The sequence below is a fragment of the Cariama cristata genome, unplaced genomic scaffold, assembly GCF_000690535.1.
Source record: "Cariama cristata isolate BGI_N322 unplaced genomic scaffold, ASM69053v1 scaffold363, whole genome shotgun sequence".
NCBI classification, from domain to species: Eukaryota; Metazoa; Chordata; class Aves; order Cariamiformes; family Cariamidae; genus Cariama; species Cariama cristata.
Window position 1 is genome coordinate 77,925 of NW_009607570.1, and position 12,385 is coordinate 90,309.

The following is a 12,385-nucleotide window of genomic DNA, read 5'->3' on the forward strand; positions in this document are numbered from 1 at the left end:
AAGGTGATACTTACTCAATAAAAAAAAAGATCCTTAATGATTTCCTTAATGTATCTTGCAGATATTCTGGTAAATATGCTAAAAAAAGAAAAAAAGAAAGCACAAGATGCTCTTTTCCAGCTTAATGCTGCCTCTGCTGGTCCTACAGTCTTGGAGAAGTCTCTTTCTATAAACTTGGAAGAAAGTCAGAGCCCATCTAGCTGCTTTAGTCTGAAAGAGGCAAAAGATTTCAGCTCCTCAGTTCACAGACTACCTTTACTTTCCAGACAAACAGGTTAGTGTAATTAATGAAGTGAGCAGTTATTGGACTATTACAATATGATTTACAGCATATCATTCAAATGTGTACCAGAACAGGAAAATTTTATTTTCAATATCAGCCATGTTGTGCTAATTCTATATCCACAAATGCAGGGATTTAAATTTTTAGCCTTCTCAAAGTGCTGATGGCTTTTACAATCTGATGTAAATACTCTGTTGAACAGTCCTACAAAAGCAGAGTATAAATTCAGTTGCAGGCTCTTGAATCTTTGAGTAAACTCTCAGAAAAGGATTTTTTGAACATAATTTATTAAAAAATACTAGGAAATAATATTTTTCCCCTGGAAGATTTGAAAATACCTTTAAGAAAAAAACAAATCTAAACCGGAACTGCAGATACAGAGAGAATTCTTGTGCAGGCATTATTAATTGCACAGTATAATTAAACACCAATAAACACATTTTTTTTTCTTTCTTTTTTTTTAATATTCCAGCCTAGAAGAGAAATCTTACATTCAAATAAGATGAAATTTCATTAATTATGTTTCTGACTCTGATACCAGATTGTAAACACAAAACTTTTTGTGATTATCTTTAAGATTTTTTTTATATTATACACTTTAGATATCTGGGCTTTATTTAGCGTTTTTAATAAATCATAGTGATTATTTCTATTGGTAAAAAAAATGAATGCTTTTAAGTGAACTGAGACCATAGTTCCAGAAATGACAAATAGCTCCATTTTTGTTCTTGTGAGCAGCTTCAGTGAAATGGTACCTTTCTGAAGCAAGACCATAGTAAGTGTGAACAAAGTAAAAATTCATATGCTAATGTATTTTAAAAACATGTATTTTAATTGTTTCTCAAGTAGTTTAATAATTTACATAATTTGCAAACAAGTTAGACCTGAATTCATAAATAACGCATTCATTTAGGATAGCTAACACACTCAACACCATTTTACCATGTGCTATGCCTTCATCAGCAGGTAAGTACTATTTGTCTGTAGGTAGCTGATAAAAGGTTTATACCTCTTATAGTAAAGCCAGTGTATTGTTATTCATACTTTATTCTAATTGAGCTGTTTTGTAAAATTTAATAGGTGAGCATATCAAATACTGATCATGGAAAAAAAGAACTATTTGAGACAAATGGTTGGCACAGGGAATCTGCCATAATGATGAAGTATTGTCTTTGGTTAATCAATAAGTAAAAGCAAATGTAATTGATTCCCATCCTGTTCAGATAATGTGTCTTAAATGGACATCTGTCTGGGATGAGAAGGTAGTATGTTTTCAGATAAGACTTTTTTTATATGACTGGATTGTACATTATACGGTATTCTCATTCTGAAAGTAGGTGGAAACCTACTCCCTTCTTTCCAGTACTCTTTTCAATCAGTTTTGGTCAGGTTCTGATATTTTGTGTCACTCCATGTGGACATGACAACAATGAAGTCCTCAATAACCAAGATGCTAAATGTGAAAATCAAAGTCCTCCATTAGGTTTACTTTTAGTTAATTTATTTCTAAACTTTTCAGTCATATTGCTTGAGTGCTACAGATAAATAAAAAGGTTTTTTTGGACTATTTTAGGTGGCCATATATCACTGCATTCCTTTAGAGTGGCCTAACATTCTGATACAAATCTAGTCCAGTAAAGTTGGTAGCATTTGGACTTAGAATCTTCTGTAATGTATAGCAGTTTTAATGATAATACTTTAAAACATTATTTGTTAAAATGCTTGCATCAGGGAAGACTTAGAATGGCAGATGTAAAGAAGAGTAGAAACACTGTTAATACAGCACGTACGGCCTTGTCAGTATGCCTTAAACCCAACCTCAGGAGACAAATTGTCTCTGTAAGAGTATAACTGAGCATCCAGGCTGTTTCGTGCCTCCGTGTCTCTGAAAATGACAGTATTTTCTACCTAATATATAAATAGTTTTATTTTTCCTCTTTCTTTTATTTTATTTCTTAAAGTTCTGAAAGTAAAAAGCTTCAATATTTATCTTGATATTGTAACTAACATTTATATTAAAAAGTTCTTGTAGGCTGGAGTTTATATATTTTTTGAATCAGCTTGTAGGGTTTCACAGTTTGATTCTCCATGGTACCAAGAGACATGTTTGAGAAAAATTCACTGTATAACACTTATAAACATATGCAGACAGTTGATCAGAAAATGTTGAAAAAAGTCTCACTGTATGCTTATACATAGTACACATAAAGCTATCATATCAGATGTAAAGTTTTGCTACGGGAGAAGAATTTTAATCAAAGTTAGACTTAGAAGTACTAGAGCTTTTCTGTAGTCTCTAAAATTATATTTGACAATTTGAAATTTTTTAATTATATTTGAGATTTTAAAATAATATATAAAATACCAGAATGGATAATGACCCAAAACTTAGGAAAAATAAAAAAAAATATTTAAGAACATGAAGTAATAGCTAGAATAAGGCCAGAGGACTCAAGAAAAAAAAAAAAGAGAAAAGTTCTGAGAGTCAAAGGCAGTAAAAAGACAGCTAGTAATAGGACAAGCAGCCTATGTCATGATAAAACAAAAAAAAACCCAAAACAAACAAAAAAACAAAACAAAACAAAACAACCTATAAATTACAGATCAGAGAATCACAGAATTGATTAGGTTGGAAGAGACCTCTGGGATCATCGTGTCCAACCTTTGCCCTAACACCACCATGTCAACTAGACCATGGCACTAAGTGCCACGTCCAGTCTTTTCTTAAACACCTCCAGGGATGGTGACTCCACCACCTCCCTGGCAGCCCATTCCAATGCCTAATGACCTGTTCTGTGAAGACATGCCTCCTCATTTCTAGCCTGAACTTCCCGTGGCACAGTATCAGACTATGCCCTCTTGTCCTGTCACTGGTTGCCTGGGAGAAGAGGCTGACCCCAACTTCACTACAACCTTCTTTCAGGTCGTTGTAGAGAGCGTTCAGGTCTCCTCTCAGCCTCCATTTCTCCAGGCTAAACAACCCCAGCTCCCTCATATCAGACTTATCCTCCAGACCCTTCACACCTCCGTTGTCCTTATCTGGACTCACTTCAGCACCTCAAGGTCTCTCTTGAAATGAGGGACCCAGAAATGGACACAGCACTCAAGGTGCAGCATCACCAGAGCGGAGTAGAGGAGGATGATCACTGCCCTGGTCCTGCTGGCCACACTGTTTCTGATACAAACCAGGATGCCATTGGCCTTCTTGGCTACCTAGGCACCCTGCTGGCCAAAGGTCAGCCGGCTGTCAACCAGCACGCCCAGGTCTTTTTCCACTTGACCACTTTCCAACCACTCTTCCCCAGCCTGTAATGCTGCATGGGGTTATTGTGGCCGAGGTTTAGGACCCAACACTTGTTCTTGTTGAACCTCATGTCGTTGGTCTCAGCCCATCTATCCAGCCTGTCAGGTCCCTCTGCAGAGCCTTCCTACCCTCCAGCAGATCAACACTCCCACCCAACTTGGTGTCATCTGCAAATTCACTGAGGGTGCCCTCAGACCCCACATCCAGATCATCTATGAAGATGTTGAACAGCACTCGCCCCAAAACTGAGCCCTGGGGAACACTGCTAGTGATCAGCCGCCAACTGGATTTAGCTCCATTGACCACAACTCTCTTCAGTATCACTTCAAGAAAAAGACTGTATCCATATGAAGCATTGCACTTTCTTTGTAGGCAAGTTAGTGTTTTGAGATCCTTAGCTGCACAGTACCATAAAACCTCAAGTTGTTATTCCTATTTTTCTATTTTATTATAAAGCGATGACAGTGCAAAGATACATTGGTACATTCCTGGACAGCCAAAAGCTCTTAGCTCTGTTTGCTAATGGCTAGGATATAGCTCTCTTTCCTGTTGGACTCAAACCTGAATACATTTGTATGCTTTAGACTTGATTAATCCCATTTGTTCGAACAATGAAGCAAAATGTCCTGAAAGAACATCATCTGGTGAAAATCATAACAATCAACTTACATGGCAAAATAAGTTATTTGCAAATATGTACTTTTAATACTCTGTTATCCACCAAATGCATATTCTGACTTAAGCTTTTCCTTTTAATCTTCAAATTTCTGTATGGATTTGAAAAGCTTTCTCATCATGTTAAGTTTTTGACAGCCTACCGCAGCAATGAAATTGTCAGCTGGCTGGGGAGGCTTGTAAAAGAATGGGAAAGAAGTTTCATAGGGAACATTGCAAAAGTATGAAATGTTCTTAGGAGTTAGGAATTACCATAGACCTTGTCAGGACTCCCATTTAATTCTTCTAATATCATCTTGCACTCTTCAATTAATATTGCTGTTAAAGAAATTTCAGAAACTTCTGTTCTCAACCTCAAAAGTTACAAATACTGAATCATGCACCTTAAAAGATGAGATTGAATATTCAAATCATTAGATTCCAGAAGAGTGAATTTTAGAAGATATGGACTTATAAGTAATATTTACTGTCAATGTTTTGGAAAACATATTCTTCTGCATACTAGATTTTCAGAGCTGCCTAAAACCATTCCTAGAACCTGATTTTACAAGATGTTAGGGGTATGTTTCACTTTATCCATATAAATATACTACAGGATTTAAATTTGGGCTTAAACCTTTATAGAAACAGCAAATCAGTGCAAATCATATTGACCAATTAACATGGATTCTGTAAGTAAAGGAGTTTTTATAGTGATTAACTGAAAAGGGATAACTATTAAGCATTGCAGTTATCTTTCCTTACATCATCTGAGCTGGTTATTTATGACAATAAATAACAATATTCTTGCAAATCGTTATTTTCAAAATACACATAAATCAACTTCCAGTAACTGTAGACAGATTTTTGTTGCATAGTTACATGTTTTCTTTATTTTCTAATTGAATTGTTCAAATAAAAAGATTTGTTGGTGTCAGTAGGTTCTAGAAATGCTTATGTTTTTGTTAGTAAAGAAGAACACGCCTCATCCTAGATTATCATGTATCACTTTTGCATATTCGTGACTTACATTTCTGTATACTGTTTTTTATGCATTTTGTGAGGATTTTTTTAACTGAAAGAAGAGAATCTTCAGCTCAGAATTCTGACGGGACAGCTGGCAAGTAGAAACTTAGATTTGGCTAGTGTCCTAATGTGAATAGATTTCTTAAACTATTTAAGGTTACCAATTATCCTCTAAAATTGCTTAGTAACTGAACTAGCAGTTCGAGTTGTTATTTTGTTCGAGTACTCTAAAACTTTAGTGGGACTATGACTCTTAACTATTGTAGAGGAGATTGCATGCAGGAATGGGAAAGAAATTATTATAGACAATAAGCAGGAGAGAAGTTAGAAAGAACAAATTAATATACAAGAGTTGTATATCATGAGCTAGGTACATGTGAAAAAAACAGAACTATGTCTAAGAACAGAAAGCTGAAAAAATTAGAAATTGAAATCTTAAAGAGTTCTAGTTATCCTGGTTTCTGCAAAGGAAAAATCCCTTCTTAAGCTCTGCAGTTTTTTAAACGTGTGATTCAGGAAAAGACTTAAGAAGTAATTCACATAATCAGGTTGTTAAAAGGCACAATGAGATCTCACGCAAGAGGCTATTGATGAAACTGAGTAGTCAGGAGCTAGGCATAAAATACTGCTTTAAAAAAATACTAAAGACTATTGAAAGAGAGTACATTAAAACTCCTTCTTCATGTTTTGTACCAGTCCAGTGACAAAAAATTGGGATGAATCCTACAGAAATTTATATTATGGATTTTTATGGTGGGTGCTTCACATATTCTTTAGAATTATCTAACACTGCCATGCTGCCACTTACCATACAGGATACTAGGCTACATTGACCTTGCATCTGTTCCCTTATGGCAATGCCTGTCTGTGTTTGTTCCTAATTTATGTCCTAAAACAAATGAGAGGTTGAGAATTTGTTTGGTAATTTCTTTCTTATACCTCTTCCTGTTTCTGTGTAGAATTCTCTTCTGTCATGTTTCTTTCCATTCCAAGTTACTCAGCTGCTGAGGAAATCCTTTTGCCTCCAACTTTTCCTATTTATCATGCTCCTTCTCATTTTATAGGAAGAATTTACTTGGTTTGGTGTCATTGTTAAAGAAATCTCTTTGCCCTAGGTTTCCCGCAGCAGAGTCTCAGACATCCGATCTTAGAAAAATAGCTAATTCATTTGGATGGTACAGCAGAATGACAGCTCGAGCTGGGTGCCTCTGAGCAGGGACCCCGAAACAAAGAAAGCCTGGGTTTTTAAACCATTACAATCTGTGCACTCCCTCTCCATGCACACTTCACGCGACTTTCGGCCCAATGCTCAGTCTCTTCACATGCTGTCCACGTGCCTCTTGGTCCAACGGTAGTTCATGGTCTGGGGGCTCAGTTGTTTCTCTTTGGTTCTCTGCCTCCGAACTCCTGACGGGCCATTTCTTGTCCTTATCTAGATGGTTTGCAGCTTCTGCTGACAAAGTTTCCTCCTTATCTTCTTCCAGGCCCCCCGTAGCCAAGCAACCAGGTCAGGATGAGCTTCCGGTATGCGACCTGGAATTCCTTCTCCTGCTAACTGAGGCTAAGTGAAGTTATTCAGACAAAGGAATACATTTAAAAGAATAGAGTATAATTAAAAAGCTAGGTTGGCTAAACTTATTCTGTAACAGTCATAATAGTATTAACTAAATATAACTGTGTCCTCGTAACACAAAGCTTTTGATAACCTCAGAAATATGTTAGCAAAAAGTAGCTATGTTTTATCAACAAATTACTAGTATATCTTTTATGTAACACCACTTATTCTTTAGTCTTTAAATAAGAATCTCAGAAGCATTAGCAAATTCTCAGCTTTGATACTATGCTCTCTCTTTCTGCAAACAATTGTGTGTGTACGTACACATGAGTTTTCTTTGAAAGTAAAGTAGCAACCAGCGTGTCAGCCCAAACCGACTGCATTGTTGAACCTTATCTCGTGCATTCTGCATTGGCAAGGACTGATATTTCAGAAAAAGTTTGGGTGATGACCCGACTTTGATTCTATCCTGACATTTCATTAGCTGGAAAGAAAGCAGAAGTGAGGCATCATTCTCAGTCTGGCACGGAGCCTCATTTTTCACATGTTGCAAACCCACAAATAATACTTATAATTACAAAGTTATCCATTCCTCTCAAAATATATCTGAACTGTATACATATGTCATCTTGTCTATAGGCATTAAGGATTTGCTAAAGATCTGTGAAAGGGCTTGGACCTGAGCCAAGGTTCTACTCCCAAGTAGAACTTTTAGTGTAATATTAAAGCTATTCTTTATCATTTAAACACTTTGCATACTTTACATCATTTACGAAGATTTCAATTTACAGCATGTAGGCTATATCGTATGTTAACTATTTTAACAGTTTAGTTAGTTTGCAAGCTTTCTTTTTTAAATTCTGTTCTCTCAACTCTACAATCAGCCTATTTCAATGTGATATAAAATGGTGTTTCTAGTGTCTCTGATGTCTCTAATCATGTTTCTAATGTGTTTTCCATTTTGCTATCTCATTTCCTTGACCTGAAAACAGTTAAACTAGGAAATCAAAAGAAAACATAGGAAAAAAATATTTAATTTAGTGAAATAGTTGTGGGAAACCTAGCCAATAATTAGTTTCTTAAAAGACAAATTGTTTAATTTAGAGCCTTTTATTTAATTTGCAGTTGATATTTGTGTAGCTTTAACAATTTTTTGCCCAGAAACAGATCTTTACCATTCTGTGATAAAAAATAGAATAATTTCATTCTGTTATTTTCATGTTAGTCTGCATCATAAATTCTCCAGACTTACTCTCTTGTTACCTAGTCCATCAGAAAAGTAATTTATGCTGCTAAATTTATGAAAAATAGATGAATCATAAGAATATAGGCAGTCTTGTGCAGGCAAAGTTTGTTTCTATGTATGGTAAAAAATGTGTTATCTCATAGAAGTGCTATCTCTGTATGGTGTACCATTTTTTCCCATATGATCTAGGGCCATTTCTGCACTGAAAGATACAGGTAATCATGTTTCTAGTCTTTCCTATTCAGACACTGATTTAAGCAAAAGTGCAGCCATACTGTTTCACTGCAGAGCTAGAGGTAATAACCTGTGTTAAGAGAAGAATTTTTATCTTGAGCTCATCACAGCAGTAAAACAACTCCTGGACCAAATTTGTCCCACGGCAGGCTGTCTTGGAAGGTGGATGAGTTACTTCTACAACTCTGCTTGTCTATATAGGCATGCTTGTAATATTTTTTTTTAAGTCCATCCTGCATTGAATGTGTGCATTCTTTCAGAAGAAACTGAGTGAATATAAGACATCTTCAAAGGCTTGACATTTCGTAGCATTTACCTTCCTGTACATCCTCCCTTTTCCCCACCTCCTGTATGACTGAAACTCTAAATAGCAGCCTTTAATGGTAATGACTGTACAAACACAAAGAGAAACAAAGCCTAACACCCCAGATTTGGTTTACAAGTAGGTCTTTCAGCACCATTGTATCATATTTTCCAACTACTAATAAATGCTAAGTTGTAAAGAGTCAATTTAATGTTAAATTATATTTTTTTAGCAGTTATATATTTAACTGCTTGTTTAAATATCAGATCTCGTATTCAAAATAATGTCATTAGTAAAATATTGTCGAACACAAGATTTGATACCAGTGGAAGACCAAATAAGAACGATTGAAATTAGACATGTGGATTGTCACTGTGGTTTTTATTGTGCTTTTTTCAGTGTATAATTACAGCCTGTAATAGGATGTTCTCCTTGACGATTAGAGCAGAGGAATGCACAAATGTAGCATCCTAGTAATGCCCTAGGTTTCACTGATGACTTTGGGTTGCATAGCATCGAGTTCTACAGCTAAAAGTTATACCAGTTTACATGCTGGCAGCTTTGTTTTTCGTGGATCCCAAAAGTCGTCTTTTAGGAGGGAGTGGTAGATAGGCTGCCTGGAAGCAGTGGAAGGCTGCCTGCTGCTGACATTTTGGCAAGCCAGCTCCCATGACTGGGGAGGTTTTACAGATTGTATAAAACAGTGAGCTTGGAGTGAACAGACCAGAACCTTTTATCTTAGTTGAAGTGTTTGTTATACCAAGAAGGGGGAGAACTTACTCTTCAGTACCCATCTTAATCACAGAACACTCTAAATTATAAATCCATAACTACATGAGTAAGAGTGAGCAAACCACTCTAACGTACTCAGTAGCTGCTGTTATTTATTGCATCATAATATCTTTCATAAATCTGAAACAGACATAACTCTCTGGCAATGAATTTAATTTATGTTTCAGATGAGCATTCCAGAAAATGCAAAGATATTGGCATAATAACCTGAGCTTTACAAATGCTTCAATGATTTTATTTTTAATACAATAATTTTGTCCATCATAAAGTCTCTACTGCAGCTTTAGTTTTATTCATAATTCATATCTGGTAGATGTATTGTACGTGAAGTCCAAATTCAAATGTAAACAATATATAATGTTTCTCAAGAGATGGTGTTAATTCTTACAAATTAATTGTTTCAGGATAAATCATAGTATGAATGAACCTAGAAAAACAAGAAAAAATCAGACTTCATATGTGTTGCTGGAGTGATAAACATTTTGTTATATGTCACTTTTATCATATTATATCACTTCTTCTGTACAAGTCAGTCTTATTTTGAAATAGATCTCAGACTGCTGCTTGCTTCTACCATAATTCTGTCAGTGTAAGAGATGTATGATACCATTTTTCCTCCTGCTGGATTTGTTTTTCTCCTGAAATATAAACAGTTTGGTTACCAGAAAACAGTGTGAATATTGTGACATAACACAATAAATCTTAGTAAGAACTGCAAATAGTTGTATATGCCAATAGGCTTGAAAGGGATTATTTTGCTCTCACAAAAGATTTTATTAGGATCATGTTTTGACAATTTTTAGCCATTTCCTTTATCTTTCATAGAGAAATTGTGAGGTTTTGTGAGAGTTTGGTGAAGAATTTACCTGCTATGTATCCCATTCAGGGTTTAAGATCACTTTTTGCTAGGCACTATGCAAGCAAGTGCAAAAAAGAGCATTCCTACTGAAGGGCTGACAAGCTCACTTTAAAATGAAAGGTGAAAGATGGTTCTATAAACAGATGGTGATTATGAATAGCAGGAAAGTAGTGATGATAACACACCAGCTGCTCAATTCTGAAAGCTAAATATTTTCATCTTGTATTAAGACTTCTCAAAATATTTATCTTGGCTATTTTTTATATTTATGTAATAATTTGGGGGAAAACCTTCCTTCTGTTGTTGGAAAACCCACAGAAAGCTCCCTAATGGAAAGGATTGACTGAGGTTTTCCATCAGAATGTCTTCTCTGTCCTTCAGTTTAGAAAAAGGCAGGTCTCAACCCTCCCGAAAAATGAAGTGCTTAGCAAACTTGTATGTTTCTTGGAGTCTTTTCTGTGTCCAGTAGTGCTTTGGGATATCTGGGGATAGACTCCTGGCATTGTACTCCTGACAGATCTTTTGTCAACAAACCGATGTACCCATTTTATTGCTTTTCAGTCAGTAAAAAAGCTCACTGGTGTGTTTAGGGCGTTGTTCAGACTTACTGTTGATCTTTCTCATTAGTCAGAAAAGAAACTATGTGCTACATTTTCTGTTACAGGTCCAGGAAAAAGTATATATTCCATTTGCTCTCCAGCTAAATTTCTACCAGCTCTTAGTAAGATGTAGTGAATATTTTATTGCTACTGTTAAAGTTTTGTAACTAATATTTAAAATAAGACATGCTGTTTTGCTAATTTCTTAAGCATTAAATATTTTCTATAACATAGAGTGATTATTTGCTATGATAAATTTTTCATTATTGCCAAGTTTAAGTACCAAGTAGGAAGTATCAGACTTCATTGCTTAAAATTTAGGTATTTTAAAAAGCCTTCAAAATAAATTCAGCAAATGTTAACAGTCAGCATATGCTTTTGAACAATTTTATGGGGCTTTTCTTCTGATAAGTTTAACAAAGTTATTTTCTGGTTATTTCAAGTCACCAGATAAAACATGTATTGCTAAGGCTCCAATTTATGTGGTAAATATGAAGGCATGTCTGTCTTCAGGCACTTATTTTGTAGCATGAAATTGTGGTAATTTTTTTGTTTGTCATGTGTTTTTATACATTTTGGTATCTCTGACTGTCTTAAAGATCACGGTTTTATTTCCTTGTTTAATCTTGTGAAATGAACAAAAAGTAACAAATAAAATTCAAAGTAGTTTCTAGAACAAAAATACTCTTTCTGAAAGAACAGTGATTACAATAATTACCAAGAAAACTAATTCTGTGAATTTATTGGAAACTCAACTAACTTCTGGGGTTTGGGTTTTTTTTGTTGGTTTGGGTTTTTTGTCAAGACTAATTCTGTGAATTTATTGGAGACTCAACTAACTTCTGCGGTTTGGGTTTTTTTTTGTTGGTTTGGGTTTTTTGTCAAAATCTATTCTTCTGTCTATACAGCTTCCAAGAGCTTCATTTTGTCAGAATTCACAGTGACTGTGAGTTTTGCCTGAGTGAGGACTTTGAACTGAACTCACTGAGATTCATGAATAGTAAAAAATGAAAGTGTTAAGAAGTTTGAGGCACTGTAGAAACATCTATATAAGCAACAACAGATGACTATTCTTTGTTACGAAGAAATACAGATACATGCTGTAAGGTTTAAGGTTAAGTGAGCTCTAGCAATTGGTATTCCATAATAAAGCCCTGTGTGTTATGATTTTTCTCATCTTAAATGTTTATAAATATGAACATAGAGTTATTTTTAGGAGGTAAAGCTCAGATTTTGCTTTTTTGGAGCTAGGTCTCCACTTGCAACATCAAAGGCAGATTTTGTAAGTTGTAAGGATTTAATGAGAGTGGGGAATGGATCATTACAGTACTTTCGTTATTTTTTCAGAGACATTGAAACTTAATTATCTTATATATTGAACATGATGTTACATAAAACCACTTACTGCTTATGTGACCATCAACAGCTTTTTCTTTCTCCACGTTTATTTAGTTTTACAAAGGATTTCTGTTTTTTCTAAGATGCCTATCATGTCTGTCTTTCCACTTCTCAACTGGGAATCTCTTCCG

General features: G+C 35.1%; 1 protein-coding gene across 1 annotated transcript in view; it reads left to right on the forward strand.

Annotated features, from left to right (window-relative positions):
- Positions 1-12,385, forward strand: part of KIF6 (kinesin family member 6) — a gene marked incomplete at both ends in the record, with an annotated part of 112,417 nt that overhangs the window by 77,146 nt on the left and 22,886 nt on the right. The window contains one exon of the mRNA XM_009696759.1: positions 62-274. Within this exon, the coding sequence (XP_009695061.1) occupies positions 62-274 (213 nt within the window). The remainder of the gene's footprint in view (positions 1-61; positions 275-12,385) is intronic.